At 38.6% G+C, this 18558-nt stretch overlaps 1 protein-coding gene across 2 annotated transcripts in view; it reads right to left on the bottom strand.

Moving 5' to 3' along the window:
• The window catches only part of ARHGAP10 (Rho GTPase activating protein 10), a 145430-nt gene that overhangs the window by 89361 nt on the left and 37511 nt on the right, over nucleotides 1-18558 (bottom strand). The window contains exons 2-4 of one of the 2 annotated variants that reach the window (XM_048305191.1): nucleotides 15230-15325; nucleotides 15082-15143; nucleotides 2721-2792 (exon numbers count right to left, since the gene is read on the bottom strand). In XM_048305191.1, coding sequence (XP_048161148.1) covers nucleotides 2721-2792; nucleotides 15082-15143; nucleotides 15230-15325 — 230 coding nt within the window. The remainder of the gene's footprint in view (nucleotides 1-2720; nucleotides 2793-15081; nucleotides 15144-15229; nucleotides 15326-18558) is intronic. The other variant, XM_048305192.1, reaches the window with a different exon arrangement.

Raw genomic sequence — 18558 nt, 5'->3', positions numbered from 1 at the left:
CAATAAAAATTAAAATATCCATAAAACTTAATACCATAGTATCAAAAGAGAAACTCTCACAGACACATATGACTATCATTTGCACAATGCAAATCCATTTCTCCAGCCACCAAAAGCAATGTATTGGAAGAGGGACAGTCATTACTTTTTTTTTTTTTAGGAAATCTGAGTTTCTGAATCTAATATAGTAGAAGATATCGTAAAACAAATTGATTCTTCAGTTCCAGTTTCCTAACACAGTGTATTAAGGCAAAAATCAATATTCATTAATTCAACCAACCAGTTTTGAAGCTATTTTTAGTATATCTAATTGCAGTTGAAAATAACCTCAAGTAAGTAAAATCAAGTATTTAATTACATATTCAAGAACTGGCAGATTTACTCACCAGAAAGATACTAGTTCAATTAAAGTATTTTTCCTCCTCTGTAGATTTGAAATCACATTTAAATGTATTCTACCCAAACCCCTGGTTAAACTCTACAGACATAATTGCTCTTTTTTTCTCCTCTTAACCTTTCATTTTGAATAATACTATATATACTATGTTATAAGAGAGACACATTCTTGTTCTCTGAGCTGTTACATTCTGAAGATGGCATTACATTAAAGAGGCTGTTTAGGATTGCTTCTCAGCAAGGACTTTCACGAAAATTTTTTTCCCCCCATTATGAGACTCAGAATTTCCTTTAAAAAAGGAGCCACAATATTTGTTATCAACTGAGAAACATGAAGATATGTGTATGGTATCAGGGTGATAAGCGATAACATATTAGCAACATGGAATGAGGAAGAAAGTGGAGTGCAGGGAAGGAGGTGAATCTTTATGTTTATATTAGCAAAATTTCCATTGATGTGGTGAACATTTGAATGCTCCCAGAAAAAAAGAAGAGAGTTCTCTTAACTTCTTAATAGGCAAAGCCAGAAACTTTACACACGTAGCTCAGGATTAGTGCAGCAACACCTTTCACTAAGGGGTAATTCAATAAGGGTCTCAGCTTCCAGCTCTGTGAAGCTAAACTTTCCTTCTGTTCTTTTTCTTCTTAAGCTTAACTCAGACCATTTCATCAGCAGGAGATGTAAGATGCAGAAAAAACCTGAGGCAGCAGATTCAACTTTTATTTTGTAATGGTAGAGCGTAAATCTTTCCTAAAGCAAATACTACACAATGCTGCAGATATATTTCACCACTAGATGCCATAGCCCGGTTTTCAGAGCTAAGCAGAGTTATACTTCCAGTGCCAGTGCTTTGATGACACTGAATAATTATTCAGTTAAGAATATTCCAAGAGCTGAATAATTTTAGAGGGTTTTTATTTAAATATTCTACAATTATATAAGACTTCTATTTAAAGGTCATTAAGAATTCTGTCCAAAAAAAAAGGTCTAGATCAGAAATAAAAGCTACAGCTTCACAGACACAGTATGCAGGGACACAAGGAAGAAACATCCATCCAAACAAAATGGGAGATGTAGACTGCGTGAATGTAATTTGTGTTAGAAGAGTCAGGGAGAGAATTCTGACTAGGAAATGAGTGAAGATATAAGATAATTTAAAGGCGTAGGGGTTCTCACCCCAAAAACCCGGCAATATTCTTTCACAGCAAAAATACTGCTGAAATAATGCATTCATGACACAGCTGCTTCTGTGACAATAGGTTACATTCAGAACAAATTCCCTCTTTCCTTGGAAGACTGGCTATATTACAGTCCAAGTTTTTATTGTGTGTTGGTTGGGTCACCTAATATACTTCTCTCAAGTCCATAAAATTACACAAAGCTCATTGTACCATTGAGCTGAGAGGATTTATGATCAACAGAGCATTTTCAGTTCGTGAACACTGAAATCATACGCAGAACATGTTGAAAGTCAAAATGCCAAAGTCAAAATGTATAGTGCTCTCATAAGTGAAACATTGTCTTATATATCACTAGTGACGAAATCATGAAATTATAAAATAAAACATATGCGAGTATTTTGAAAATGTATTGAATTTTACAACAGAAGGGTACAATAAAATGCTGGTTTCTTTTCTTTTCTATTTTTTTAATAAGCACTTAAATATCTCACTGCAAAAAGGAAGGTAGACAGGTACAAATTTGTCCTTGTTACTTTTATCCAAATCTAGTCTGCACTTAATCCATGAAGCTTACTTTGCCTTTTTTTAAATATACACAACTTAGTGACAATCTTAAAAAAATTACCAAACACTTTCATCAAAAACACTTTGAATGAGATCTTGTCCTTAGTCTCTTCACCCCTATTAGTTCCATGCATACAGAGCCAATGAGTTATTTATTCAAAACAAAAAATTAAATAAAGGCAATTTTCACTTGCAGGTGGCAAAAGTGCAGTTAAAAGCATATGGATGAGCGAGCTTCTTTAGGTAGTTAATATTTTTCAGCCTCTCATTGTGCAACTGCAAGCAAATACAAAGCAGAACAGGGTTACCCATTAGGAAGGGGGGAAGGTTGTTAGCAGGATTATTCCTACTCCAGACATAGGAGATAAGGAAGGTGGGGAGGAGGAAGGGAAAGGACACATTCTTCTCTTCTTGAAACATTCCATTTGTTTCTGAAGCAAGTTCTCAAAGTAGAAACAAAAAAAGTGTGAACAGATGAAATATCAGCAACAATATGTTTCTGCCAATTACATGTCATTAATACAATGCAATCCAAGTAGGGAAAATAAGCAAACTTATAAAGGCAAGGAAGGACAAACCTTTACAGCTCCTAGCTGCTCTTTCCTAAATCTTTCCAAAGGTTTGATCAGAGTTTCAGTAACACTGAGTGCCTAAAGAAAAAAAAGCATGGGTTAGGTTTCTGTATCCAGATTGATGAGTCACATCAGCATCAGCAATAAAAAGAAAAAAGCAAGCAGGTTCTGGGGTAAAATAACAGAAGCATGCAAGTTAGGACTTCTAACTCAAAAAAAAAAAAAAAAAAAAAAAAAAATCACATCTCTGAGTTCATTCAAGCTTACAGAATTTCTATCCTCTAATTCAATCCACTATCAGGAAAATTAAATTTAAAACAAATGCAGAAATTTCCAGGTTGCACCCAAACTGCAACTGCTCCATTTGCGCCAGTCTTGCAGATCAGGTTGAAGGCTTCAATGCCTGAACACCAGAATGAGACAGAGGACAACTGAGTTTCACTAGGGGATGCAAAAATTTCTGCAACAAGAAGCACTACAAACAACTGCAGAATAGACCAGTGAGTAGCAAATAATAATCTTTTAAGACATAGTTAGCACCATTAGGCATTGATACAAATCTCCAAATATTTACGCACTGAAGTACGTTAATAAGACCTTAAGTTAAGCTAAGTTACAAAATCAAGAGGTACAAAGTCAATAAACAAGAGGTTGAGATGACTGGGTGAGCATCCACCAGTGCACTTATGATATAAAGCCTCATGGCCATAGTAAAGAGAAAAAAGAAGGACACAATATTCCATCATAAGACAGAAAACTGTAGCTTATTGGATCTGCACAGCTACTAATTAACATGAAATGTCACTGAAGATGGAGCAGGGTTCTGTTTGGTGCAAACAATACTTAAATTTTTTTTTTTAAATTTGACATTTCAGGAAAGGCTGGTATTTTTTGAACATAACAGCAGCATGGAAAAGATGGCAAGAGTATTGCAGATGTGGAGGAGCAAGTGGGACCCTTCTGGTCACTCCTAAGGCAGACCCACAGAGCTAAGCATGCCCAGGGCTGGGCTTAGCACAGCCACTGGGCTAAGATGCCAAGAGTTCAGGCAGAACTCTCTGACATACAACAGAAGCCTTTCTCTCTCCTTCCTCCCCTTTCCCCTCCCTTTATAGTGAAAATCTTCAGATAAAACATCACAGGCTTAAACCGGCCTTCTGGAACACTTCTGAAAAATTCTTATCGTAAAACACACACGGGATGTACTGGAAATCTGGCACCACACAAATCTGAACAGCACTGTCTGCTCCCACCCATCCCCGGAGCCATGAGGGATTACTGTGGGAGTCATCCTGCCAATTCACTGTAAACACAGCAACCCACATTTCTAAACGGCCAGCACAGCACACTAACCTGGAGCTAGCTGGAAACCCAAATAGCTGGCAAGTCTGGGCCAAACTGGGTGTTGCACAGTCATCCATGTAACAGCTACATCCTAACTTCAGAGCACTTTTTCTCAGCACAAAACTTCTTTCTGCATCCATTTCCTGATTTTGCCAAAAACCTTCAGTGCACCCTTGGTGGGAGCAACAGGAAAAGGAAGAACTCTCAAGTCAGACTGGAGAGCATGGAAACCACATAATCAGTCCCTCCACATTAGAAAACTTTAAGTTGTTTCTGTGTACTAACAAACTGAAGGAGAAAGCTCCTCAGAGGAAAACTCAGAGAGGATGACAAAAGCTTCCCCAAGGCAGAGCACCACAGTTACTGGAATCATTTCAAAGCATTTAAAGGTAGCAACTGAGCACTCACATGGTTTGAGGGTTAAAAATAATTAACAAATGACAAGTTGCTTATTAGTTGTTTGAACTTTTACACAAAAAAGTGTAAGGTTAACAGGCATTGAATGTATGCCGAACACAAAGTCCAAGTCAAAGAAAGCCATAGCACCTTGATGCAACAAAGGAAAAATTTAAAAAAAAAGGAAAATATATGCATAAAAGGCTGTGCTTCATAGAGCAGCAAGGCTGACTATAAATCACTCACTCTGCTACTCCTGTGCAGTATTAACCATGGGAACCACTACAGGAATTTGTTTGAAGCAGAAAATAATCTTTAAATCAAAATGGGATGTTCTCTTCAGTGACTGCCAACAAGCAGATTCCACTGCTGCCAGTGGGATGATATGCCAGTAATTCTTTCATTAAATGAAAAACAAGCTTCCCCTCCTTCCAAGAGAGACATCTCTCATTTTGCACAACTTAAACTTTCGTTAACAGATGCATCCCCAGGTGCCTGCCATAAAGGTACTTATGATTTGTCACCCCTTTTGCTTTCTGTGCCTAGGTTAAATAACAGAACTCTTGATTACTTCTGGGTGGAGTGAGATTTTGCAGATCTTTGGTCATTCTCACGGAGCTTTATACCAGGCCATATGTTAAAATACAAGACTGGTAAATTCAACAGTGAATTACAGAGATGCTCTTCTGAATGATGGAAACAAAACCAAAGTTCATAATTAAAATACATCCAATGCAAGATTAAATAGAGAGGTTAAAAATTAAGATTAAACAAAATAGATTAAATTCCTATTGTTTTCCAGTACGCAGAATCCAGTGCTTGTCATGAAAAGTTACAAAAAGATGTATTCTTACTTATAGAACAAAAGCATTATTTACACTGCTATTCATTCTTAGCTTATTTATAACTTGGAAACACAAAACCACTCTATTTTAAGCCATAGATAACAAATCAGCAAATAGGAAATAAGCGAGGGATTGCTTCAATATATTTGTAATTATCACTTTTACCTTCCTTAACAACTAGAACCATGTTAAAATATAAAATTTCCAGCAAAGTTAAACTAGGTATTTAAGTTTATTAATATGAAACTAGATGTTCCTTTCTTTTTCAACTTCTGTCTTGACTCTTACACTCCTTTTCATCCTCGACTTCTCTAATCCTGACAGATTATGACAGGAATGTACTATTTAAAAGGACATTTAAAAATCCCTTTCTTTACTTCTCTGATCTATCTAAACCTGTGTGAAACAAATATATGTTCAATCATATCTGGCAGGCAAACGGTGGCATGCAAGTCGTAAGTGAATCAATCTAACGAGGTCATGTCTCAGGTAACAGTATCTTAACCAGCTTTGCTAATGTCAAAGTCTCAGGAATGCTTTAAGAAATGTTTAACCCGATGTGCACACGTGTCTCGGGCAGTCAGTCTCAAACTAGCTTACATTACTCCTGCTCTGTTTGCAGCACCTACAGAAAGGTCAAAGAATTAACTTGAGCATAAACCTAGCAATATCAGCAATAAAATCATCAGTGCCATCACCACCTCAGAAGATCACAGCATCCAACATTTCCAACATCCTGAAGCACGCTGTCATCTTTGTGTCTATCTATCTATTACAGATGCCTTTACAAAACTCCACTTGCTCAGGCAGAGAAGTTGTACAGAATTGTGATAATCATGCCTTTTCCAGCTCCCTTTCCTCCAAAGGAGTAAGTAACAGGCCATAGATTAAGGAGCCCCAAGCACTCTTTCCAACTGCAGCCCTCAAAGGCGCAGGCTAAATCCATTAGCAAGCTCATTCACAGCTGTTGGATACTTCCTCAGCCAAGTCAACAAGATCCAACAGGTCACTGAGCAGACAGTGCCAGTCCATGAGATGACTCCATTTAGACTGTCACTTCTTCCCTTCCCAGAAAAGGTGGGAATAGAGGTGTTTAGGGAGAAACTGCTTCTCCCAACACCTCCTCCTGTGCACTGTAACCTGACACAAGATCAGGCACCAGCATTCAATGCTCTTTTTCCTGCTTTCTCCTGCAGTCAACAAGAGCAGGTTCCCTAAGTTCCCGCTCCCTTTCCAGGCACAACCAGGCTTATATTGCAGAGGAGGAAGGCTGCTTGCATGGCCTGTAAGGGAGTAGCAACCCACAAGAGCTCTCCCCAAAGTTCAGTGGCTAAAAAGGTTAAACCAACCTAAGTTAATCAAAGTTTGTTATTAGACAAATGCAGCACTGGCCTCCCAGGCTCCCTCCTAAAAATGTCCTTAGAGGTCAGCCTTTACTGGAAGCACTGGAAATTACACGCTGCTCATCAACAGCTCTGGTGGTGAGGTAAATACGTATCCTGACTCTGCTCCATTCTGAATCGAAGCATTCTCCCATAAAAAACCAGGTTTGCTGAGAAAGGAAAAAAAACCGAAGCCATGAACACACACCTTCCTGCAGACTGCACAGCAACATGGGATTGCGGAGATCCCAATTCCCATCTCAGGAACTGGAATGCAGATTAGATGCCTTGCATAAAAGAGGGGGTTTAGTTTCTCAGCATACCATCTGGAATGATTTATTTGTAGTCAGGGGCAGGATTGCTTCTCCCCTCAACAAAGTGACAAGGGAGGCCACCAAGTCAGTAAGGCAAAGCTCATGAGACTGAGCAAGTGTCAATGAAACCAGACCTGGGAAGGAAGCTTTGCCTTAGTGAGGGCAACAGAGAAGGCAGAAAGGAAGACATACCTAGCAGTGATTCAATTACAAAATAGTTGACAATGCTGCTAAATAAAGAAGTTTACTTTCCAATGAAGACATTTACCACTACAGCTGCTCTTCTACTTACAGAGGATACAGTTGTGTTTTTCCTAAGAAAATGCACCATGCAGCCTAATAAAAAAGACAATTCTGATACCTCCAGTGTTGGGAGTGAGAGAAATATATAAAAAATACTATTTTTCCAAAAAAGCTTTCCTACTTCACATAGTGATTTGCTACTGAAATTTCTCAAAGCATTAAGACCTATGCCTGAAAGCCTGTATTATGAAACTCTGCAGATACAACTCCACTGCTGAAGACATCAGATGTTACTTGGAAAGCTTGAATCTCTATTCTTTCTTTTCCCATGAGAATATGATTCGCTCTTATCGTTACACATGCCCCCAGTTAGCTGCACAGCCAATCCTCCCCTTCCAGCCCTACAGACAGAGAGGTGTCTCTCTAACCACTCGTCAGCCCTGGCTTTGTATTCATTTTATTTAGCTTAGTGTATTTAGGAGCACTGATGACTGCAGACAGTGCAACCCACACCCAAGGCTCATTCTTTCATTTTCAAATCAATTTTTCTTCTAGTAAATGTGTCTGGATTTTCTCCCTGCTCTAGAGCTTTCCCTGTAACTTTACAATCTTAGATAATGAAAGGGCCTCAGCCACACATTGGGAATACAGACATAGAAGGTTTTTGGTTTTTAGAAGGCCTGTAGTATATAGACTAAAGGATTTTTAAGGAGGTCTCATAGCACATTAATACTTGTGTGCATTTGCATGGGTGCAGAGGCTGTAAAAAAGAAGTGACATCCATTGGCTGTGGATTTATTTGCTGTGGAGGAAGCCATCTGGTAACAAAAGAGCTGAGTGGACAAGTGATACATCTGACTCGGAGACAACGTATTTTGTGCACTACTGAAGCACTAGGAGGCATCTGTAACAAAACACATCACCTCAGAATGAGGTGTTCCAGAAAACTACCCCTCAGGGTTTGCTAAGACGACAAGAAGTTTCTCAGACTGTTTCACGGGGAATTTCCTAGACCATTGAGCCTCACAAACATCAGTACAGGCAGAATCCTGTGCTCTGCACTTCCTAATTCTTCCAAAAACAGCAGCCTTGACTTACAGGAAATACAACAGCAGGACTCCTGAGTTCACCCTTCTAGTGAAAAGTTATTTCCCATTCATTTCCTGGAAGTTCATGACTGACCTAGAGGACAGACAGCTAAAAGGGTGATCTATCTGCTATGCCCTGCTCTGAAATGCTGCCTGCATTGATTCTCTTGTCATGAAACTGCTGGCCTCCAAAATCAGATTGGTATCATAAGAAAACAATAAATAATTTCCTTTAAAAAAGATCATTAAACAGACAGTGGGGTTTAGTAAAGATTATTTACTGACAGCTATTTAACAGTCATGTCTTCTGAATAAGTATATTCTTATGCAATGCATTCCACTACAAAAAGAAAAATACTACAAAGCCACAATTATAACAACCAAGAAAACAAAATAAACAGACTTTCAAAAACTGCAACAAATCAGCTTTTCCCCATCTGCAGGGAAGGGAAGCTGGGGATAACTCCTCCAAGAAAGACCTTCCCTTAGCAAACCACAACACACCAGAACACTGGTATGGTTCTTGCACCACAGACATTGTATGTGGTCATACAATGGTGCTGACCAAGCAAAAAGGCTGCTCAGAAAAGAAAACTGCATAATGCCCATTTTCTTGATGCATGGCAAAGCTCACCACTGAGCAAAAAGATGCCACTGAAAGTCAAGGAATCCAACAGCGAACAACAGCATCAGTGTTCAGTCAAGAATGAATTGCTCAGTTGTCAGCGCTTTCCTCCGCAAGAAACAGTGGTGTTCTTAACAACCAGCAAAATCCAAACTGGTGACACTTTTACAATGCAAATTCCAAACATTTCCCATTGATGAACTAACAGAATGAAAATTCTCTCGTGAATTATGTTGATGCATGTGAGACCACAAAATTATCTGGAAAAGAGGAAGCCAGTGGTAACAGAACTTGTCAGCTGTGTTCACTCAGAGGTGGGAGGAACACACCCAGATCTGGCTTTGCACTTTTTTTCCTATTGTACAGACAAGTCATCTTTGGTTTATAGATTAATGTGCACAAGTTCATATGTAACTCACAAAGATATTTCAGAAGACTTTCAAAACCAAACAAATAAATGAAACATTCAATGTCAGGAATCAGCAAAACAGAGCAAGATGGGCCTGAAACAGCCATAGTTCTACATTCATGTTCCATATTCTGATAATTACATGATTGTCATCTGGTCTCATGCCCAGCAGAGGAAAAGTGAAGGCTGGGCAATGAGATATGGCAGCAAATGTTCTGCTTCTTTCTGAAACTGGAAAATGTTTTATTAAATAGGAAAAATTGCACAGGAGAGAAAAGAATGTAGATCCTGCAATTAAGGTACTCAAATGCTGTTCCTGAGACATTCTGTTTCATCCATGCCTCTATCTCTGCATCTGAGATGTTCAATACACTGTTGGCAGCCTAATTTTTCAGAAGTGGTCAACAATTACGTCTTTTCCATTGTCTTGGCAGATATATTTAGCAGTCTGCACTGTCAGCAGACTTAAAAGGATCTGAACATATGGAGCACTACATAATACCTTGAACTCCTACCGAACAGCTCTTGAATGCATCACACATCCAAGACTACTGGGTTTTTTTTTTTTTACTCTACATCAGTGAGTAAACTGATTGCTCCTTCACACAGATTTCTTCAGATTACTGTCAAGATAGATTAAGATTTACAAACCCCTAAATACCGACATGCAGAATGCCAAAGAAAAGCTTAGAAAAATTAATACCACCGTCTTCACAGCAGAGTCAACTGCTGAATGGAATCCAGATACAAAAGTCACTGGACAAAAGGTAACAGAGTAAGCTATTCAGGAACAGTGTGTGTTAAGTGAGTCCTTCACCTGTGAAATAAATACTCATGCACTTCAATATCTAATCGTAAGAGGTAGTTTAAGTAAGAATAAATAAGTAAATGTACATATTTGTACAGATTACTTAAAGTATATCTTTAACCTTTTGAGTGTACGCCTTTGAACCTTAACAACTTCTTTTAACTTGTGAAAGCAAAGCACAAGGGACAAACCCTCTCCCCTTTTTTTTTTTAAGAAGAAATTAAATAAAAGACTAAAAGAGTGACTTCACGGAGATATTTCTTTAAAAATCCATAAAGAAATCATTTCTTGTGTTTCTGATATATGCCAAGAATAACTCTGCTTTTTAGAGAGATGCTAATCTGGATTTGATTCTGCCACCCTGGTAAAACTTACAGAGAATGCAAAAGAATTTCAGAGAGGCCAAAATTGCAAAGATACCCATGGTAAAACAAGCCTTTCTTTTGCAAAAAAAGAATAAAAAGGGGGAAAAGGACTTAAAAATATAACTGCATAGTACCTTTCCTCTTAAGACATCTGAAGGGATAGAAGTGTGCAAAAAATCTAGCAGGAAATAGAAGAAAACATATCAAAGTAAAACAGCTTGTTTATATTGCCTTGGGAAATCACAGGAAATATAGTAAGGGGAGTATAATTGTATCAGAAATCCTATACAAAGAGAAATGCGATGGAGTAAAAAGGAAATAGACAAGTACTTCGGGGCAAATTTAGAAAGAAGGCAAAACCATATTTTATTTGGTAACAGCAACAAAAAAAAAGTGAGGTAAAGAGGTTCTTCATATGTATCTGGAAACTGAGAGGAAGGAAGCTATTAAACAATTTTTTAACTGGAATGAGTGTAAGACAACAGATTTTAACTACCTCCAAAAAGGAAAAAACCTCAGTTAAATTCTAGCAAACTATCTAACAAAGTGGAGAAAAACAGATGTTAAGGGGACTAAGGATTCTTTGAGAGCAATTAGAGGTATTCCTACATTACACAACTGAAGTATTAATTGCATTCAAGTCAGAAGGGGCTTTTTGCTTCAGAATAGTTTAGGAAGTCAGCAAAGCAAACTAAAGGGAGAGGCAAGCAAGGTCCCAGAGGATGGTAGAAGAGCAAACACAGCAGCAACTTAAAAGCAAGAAGAGGAGGAGAAAGCTGTAATTCTAACATAAGAGAGATGGTCTAAACACAGTGTAATTAAACTGAACAAGGAAAAATACAGATGTAAAATGCCACTTGGAAAGGGCAACCATGAAAATACTACTATGAAGGAAAAGTGATCAGTTTTATTCCATGACTACTGTAGAAAAATTCTCAAAAATTTCCCAGCTTAACTTGAAGTAAAGGAGACTCAATATGAACATCAGGATCAGTATGAACATCAGAAATGCAGCATGATCACCAGATGAAAAAAAAATGAAGAATAAACAGCAGAATAGAGAGAAATCTATGTTCCAGGAACCTTTTTAGATACAGGTTAGACCAGCACTTGACAAGGATCATGTGAACTCCAGAAGCAGATAAAGGGCAGGACAGGGGAGCTCCAGGGAAGGGAAGCACTCACAGCCAGCACACCAAGGTGACCACACCAGGAGTGCCAAGCACTGCTGAGATTACTGAGGGAACAACACAAGACCTATCAAATTTGGTTATGACTTAGCAAGACTGGAATCAACAGGGAAAACGAATTAGGGGCAGGCTGTCATTTAGGAGAAGACTGGGATGAAGAAAGGGAGGTGTGAAGGAAAGGACTAACAACCACAGGCCATTGGTACCTACCAGGTAATGCTTCCCTGCTCGTCACCACAGCTCAAATGAGGGCAGACAGCAAAGCCTGCTGTTCTGAGACCCTCACAAGAATCAAAGCTCCTTTCTGCTGTCAGGGGAACTGGGGCTGGGAGGGAGGTTTGCTGCTCTCCCTGGTAAGCAGGAGAATAGCTGGGTAGTGGGACAGAGCATCTGAGCATCACCATGCTGGGCCTTGCTCATGCCCACCTTTGCCTACCACCTTGCCAAGTCCCCTGTCATCCCTGACCTTCCATAGCACTTCTGCAACGCCAAAGGAGCAGAATCTAAGTCCTGTGACTCCATTCATCCTCAACATGTAAAAATAATTTCCAGAATATTCTCAGGGACAAAGTGATCTATTTCATATCTGCCCTGGGGAGCATCACGAAGCTACGGTGCTATGGAAAAATGTAATTTGGTTTTGTATTGACCCCTCTGTAATAATTTCAGTAAAATGTTTGGATTGTTGCCAACTCCCCTGTACATATGCAGCTAAATCCTTTGACACCTGGGATATAATTTCAGCAGCCTTTGAAGGAGATGGAAGAAATGGTAAAACCATGAAGTGCAAGACTCCAACATCTGAATGAAATTATATCCACCAAATAAACATTCACCAGATGAATGATTAACAGAAAGGCAAATTTATTGTAAACACTGACAGCAAGTTTTATGGACTCTGGATTCACTGCAAAAAATTTCAGAAAATCATGATAAGTGCAGATGATGAGCATTTAATTTCAGTCTAGAATGTATTTTAAGTGCAAATTTGTTCCATTTAAAATGTGGTTTTGAAAAAAATAACCCTTTCCTCAAATATCCAAAAACTTAAAATGCACAGATTTCAGATTTCAATATCTGAAATGCCCTTAGTCTTGTAATCATTCAACACTTTTTTTAATATTATTTTACGTGACTGAAATTATCTATTTAACTATGCACTGACACTGAAGAGAGCAGTCCAGAATCTTCTGGTCATCTTCAAAATAGTAAGGGGGAAAATGCTCAATAATGAGCATTCTTAACAAAGACTGAATGCTTTTGGAAAAAATCCTGCTATATACTTTGCATCTTAATGGAAAGTCTTTGGATCCCTGACCTCATTCCAAACATCTGTGAATGCAACATGCCCTAATATTCTCCATGGGAGTATCTCTAGAGCTCATGCCACTGTTATAACATCCACTGAGAAGTCAAAAAAAAAGAAAAGTTAGAGCAGCAGATGCTGGAAATTATCTTTTCCAGTCACCACACAACCATTTTCTCAGAGACTTATGGCCATTGTTACATAAACTCACTCCAGAAATGATACTTAACATTTGCTAGACTACAGATGCTATAAAAAGGCCACGCATCTGGTAACTCAGTGAATATATTCTGTTTCCATTTGGTATCAAATATTTTCCCCATAACAATTTATACTCCCTGTTTTTCATCAGTCACAGTTCTAACAAAAACTGCATTTCATCCTTTTCCTATCAAGAAACTGACGCTAGTTAGCTTTCAGTATGATAGCACCTTCTGTGTAAGCGTGGGCACCAGACCAAAAAAGTAAATTAATACAGTTTCATGGCATTCAGTGTGAACAATGGAAATGTTTTACCATCCAGACAGACAGCACTGCATTCTGCACAGCCTGCTGTGGCGGTGATGTATCCCTGCTGAAGAGCTATTGATACAGTCACTGAAATGTGCCATGCAATTCTTAAGTCATCCCTCTAAAGCCTGATATCAAAATAATGTGGCAGTTCATGCAGTATTTTTCACTATAAAACTTCATAAAGATTTTCACTAATTAGGTTTGTGCAATTCATTAAAATAAAATACAGCTATGGATAGCAAGAGAAAGCAGAGTAAAGACTATAATGCAGAATTATGAAAAACAAAAGTAGTATTGAAGCATACTTGAGCCAATCCCTATAATGTGGCAAAACAACTCAAAACAATGAAAAATTGTCTCTACTATGCAAAGACAGTTTTTAGCAAAGTGTGAAGAACCACACTGACCCTAATTCAGATCCAAATGTGGTTCCAGATCAGAACAGCATACCAGCACAGAACACAGCACATACAAGGAACCATGCCTATTACTGGGCTCAGGACTGGAGAAACATGGAAAAAAGAACTGTTCACAAGTTCTTTTATCACTAATCTACATATTCCTGCACTGCAGGCCCAGCTTCTGGCAGAAAGAAACAGGGAAGACAGCAGATTAGTCTTAGCTTCCTCTCAGTGATGCCAAGGGATCACTGATTTCCAGGAAGACAAAGATATAACCATGTGACAAATACCGAGAAATGCAATTGCTACCGAGTCAGATCTAAGCACATTTCCCAGATGCAGAGCTTGACCTGACTCAGAAGAAAACTGGGTACACAGCACCTGCTCTATTAATCCCTGCTCTGAAACAAAGCTGGGCATGCAGCTGCTGCTGAGAACCAGGGTACCACCCAGAAAGAAACCCCCCATCTTCTAGAAAAGTTAAGAAACCCAAATAGCAAGGTGTTTTGCAGAGCTCTCAGCCCCCGGTCTGTGTGCGGCCAACATGAGCCAGATTTCACTAATTACACCCCAAGCAATCACAGGCAACAGAACAAAGAACAGAGAACTTCTACACAACAGAGCAACTGTTTGCAGCTCCAACCCCTCACCACAAAGCTCAAATACAAGGTGAAGGTTTCTAAGCCTGCTACTACATAAACACAACAGATTGCATCCCAGATCCACATAAGCACTGTAGCTGGAGCTACAGAGATCCTGGATCCAAAGCTGGCCAACTGCCAAAACTTGAGTATCCCCTGCTGCAGCATTAACTCTTTCATCTTCCTTTTTACTAGAAATAGTGAACAAACTTAGGGTGGTTTTCCATTCACTCCAGGCATAATTAATCCATAATAAATCCATAATTTTAAACCAACTCATATTTACCCATCCCTACCACACAGATTTCTTCTTTAAGGAGAACTAGTTGTTGTCTATAACTCTGGACTACAGAACCAGAGGCTGCACAATGAGAGCTCCCACGGTTACATCAGTGATATCAACACCTTGGTGATTACCAAAGCAGTAAAAGCAACTTCACCTAATGTTGATTTATTTGCTAAGTGCACAGCTTTTTAAACCATTTATTGCAACTCACCAAAATTTCTCTTTGTTCTTCAAGATTTTTTAAAAAGTTCGAAAACTCATGAAGTGATGCATCTGTAATACAAAACAGTAAAAAAAGTTTAATCATGTTGCAGGATGGAATGGCAAAATATAGCCACTTATAGTCACTTCTTACCTACCTATGTATCTTTCATCATCTGTCTCTGCATCACCAATGAATTCAAATTTAAAGTCTCTCAGAGAATGGGCAAATTTTCTCTGGGCTGCTGAAAGGTCTGCAAGAAAAAAAGCACAGGTTGAAGGGTTAGGCAGTCATTTTAAGTAGGCCAGAAGATCTCACTATGCCTAGAATGATCAACTTTTATAAGGAACTCTTAACACCAGTCTGCCTAAGGATATTACTGGACATTCAGTGTTGTCTAACCCTCTTCTGAGAGGGAATTGGACACACAGATTTCTTTATGCAAGGCTATATAGTAGAAAGCACATGTGATCATGTGTATAATATTACATCTATCCTTACACTTCAATTTAGGGTACAGGCCATGTAAACAGATCTGTTACTACAGAAGTTAAGGGCACAACACTCAGTGTAAGTTGTATCAGTTATCTTGCTCTGCTAACCTAAATTCACACATATATTCATCACCATAAACACACACCTTAGAATTTTCTGGATACTACACATAGATAGCTCCACTAGTGAAACATTTATGCATAAATACACATAAACCAAATGCAAAGAATTGTTGCACTTGAACTAGAAATTCCATGGAGTTTAACCCTGCCGAAAGCTAAGTTAAATGCACAGCATTAAAATTAATTTTACATTCTAACTGTTTTGTAATAGCTCCAAAACATTTCCAGCAACCCAAATTTTACTAAAAATTTGAGGTTGGAGGCTGCACTCTTACATCCCTCAGGAAGCAATCAGACCCCATATTCAGTCACAATATCATCATGATAAACCCTTATTAAATTCATAAAGCTGTAAATAAACAGTGTAAACACACTTTTCTGTTGTGCTGACGTGTGCAGGTTGGGAATGTCATAAGTTCTGGAAGGATGCAATTGCTCAGTGGAAGAAAAAAGGATGCATGTCCTGGTATACCTCTACCCAGTAGTAAAGGTTTTACTCACATTTTTGTTGTCAGCCAAAGTTAAGGACAATTTAAAATATTTAGTTAATCTATAATCTTTTTCATATCACATGCAGTTCTGAAGGGCTAAGAGCAACTCTTTTAACAGGCCAGGTAAGCATTTTGCTCTTTAATATTAACTGGCACTAAAAGATCGCTAGCTTGGGCTTTTTTGTTCTAGTTTTAGGGGGGAGGTAATTTGGTTTCGGGTTTTTTCCCTTTGTGTTTGGGTTTTTTTAACCAACAACAAACAAAAAATCACCCAGCTTTATTATCGGTCCTGCATCCAACACATGTATTTTATCACATCACAGTACAACCTCACATACTGAAAGTTCAGTTCAACCACTTAAAAGGTCAATTCAAATACTCTACAAACAGCAAAAAACAGTCTAAAATGAAAAAAAAAAAAGATTTTTGTTGATTTTCCTTTCTTTTCACCCATTTATCATTAGTCTTCTCCTCACCCATTGTGTAACAGAGCTGCTCCCTCCTAAACCCATGCATGTACCCTCCAACACATGATGCAGCAGGACACTGCACAGGGTTGAAACAACAAGGATAAGAAGATTGAAGGAAGCAGAAACGTAATTCCCATGTGAAAGGAAACACGAATCTTTCAATTCAAATGTCTTGTGGGCTGAACAGCTGTTCACAAAGCAGACAGCAAAAGAAACAAGTTCTGCTGGCTGTGAAAGGCTTAAACGTGGAAAATAACAAGGTTCTTAACCATCTAACGTTACACTTATTTGTGAGCCAGGTCACAACACAAGGCTGAAGAGAGTTTATTTATGGGAGAATCGTTCCAACAACACACTCTCCCAAACTTATTAAATTTTCTTGAATCCGATAATCCCTTCCCAAAGCCCTGTCATATGAGAGCCAGCCCCACACTAGAGGAAGGAATTGTTTATTATGCTTTCTCCTACTTGTAGAGGTGAAGCATTCAAATAATGTTGAGTAAGGTACATGATAAAAGACTCATGAAGCACCACATGCACACAACACCCCACTCCCTTTCACAGACTGAAAAGGTACAATATTAGTGAGCTTATGAGCCTTTCTAGAGTGCTGTCAAACTGCCACCTCTCTTGTGACAGTGACACCAAACAAAACCCATGCCCACACCCAGATTCCTTCATGGCGAAGTCCAACATCTTCAGGAAGCTTGAGAATTAAAACATTCAGCTTCTCACAGGATCAGAAACTCACATTTATGCATTTCTCATTACTGAATCTTCTCAGGGATTGGAAATTACTGACCCAAGGACTTACTATGTTGTTGGAAGCAGTAATCTTTTAACACAAAGCTAGAGTTGCAGAGTTCCTTGTTAAAACCATGAAGAGACATCATATTTTTGCAACATCGTTCCACAAATAATTTCTGAAACGTTTAAGAACCATTACAGAAAATTCTGGAAACCATCTATGAGCTTGAGGGAGTTGGGGATTTGGGCCACAGAATGATGGGTCAAAAAAAGCTGCAGATACCTGACTACTGAATCAACACCTGGAAGAAAACAGGAAGGGATTTTCTAATGGGTTTTAAGAACTTGGCACTTTCAACAAAGGTCAGAAGTCACTGGAGCAAAATCAAAACTGAGTATCAAGTAGCAATGGAGGAAAACTTTATCAGAAGGTCAGAGAAAGAATACTGATTTCTTTATTGCTACAGCCCAGGAAAAATTACAAGGATGGTGGCTGGACACACACACACACAAAAAAAAAGGTAACAGCCTTGTGGTGGCTTTTCTTGGCGCCTGACAAACCATAGCCAGAGTGAGACACCTGAGACCACCTGCAGTCAAACCTTCCACTGTGGAACAAACATCAAGAAAAGGCTCTGATAAATTCCACATGTCCTACAGTACATACACAGAAGTTCACCCAATTACAAGCATTTATAAAAACAAACTAGATGCTGATACCATCGTAAATACTATAGTCTCTGACTATTGTGCTGTAATTTAAATACTGAGCATTGTTGCTTAAATTAGAAATTTCATAAATGTAACTTGGCTTTCTTCCACGGTGTGCCAGAAGACCTTTACTACAGCAAAATTATTTGTCTGGCACTGACAGATACATCCCAGTATTGTTCCACACCAGCATGAGAGCCTGCAAGACCAGTATGTGTTATATAGCAGATTGTAAAACAGTATGGATTGCAACTACAAACACTAGAGTAAGACAGCACTTGAGTACAATTATGTATCAAAAAGCATGACCAGCTACGCGTTATGTGAATAACGCTGTGGCCTACTGAAGAGTAACTATTTTATTCCCTTTAATTGACACATTTTACAAAATAACACCAAACTGACAGATAAAGGAAGCAGGAATAGGGCTGTTGGTTGTTACAAGGTGCT

The sequence above is a fragment of the Corvus hawaiiensis genome, chromosome 5 (assembly GCF_020740725.1).
Source record: "Corvus hawaiiensis isolate bCorHaw1 chromosome 5, bCorHaw1.pri.cur, whole genome shotgun sequence".
Taxonomy (NCBI): Eukaryota; Metazoa; Chordata; class Aves; order Passeriformes; family Corvidae; genus Corvus; species Corvus hawaiiensis.
Note: the sequence above shows the minus strand (reverse complement) of the source record. Positions and strands in the feature narration are given on the sequence as shown.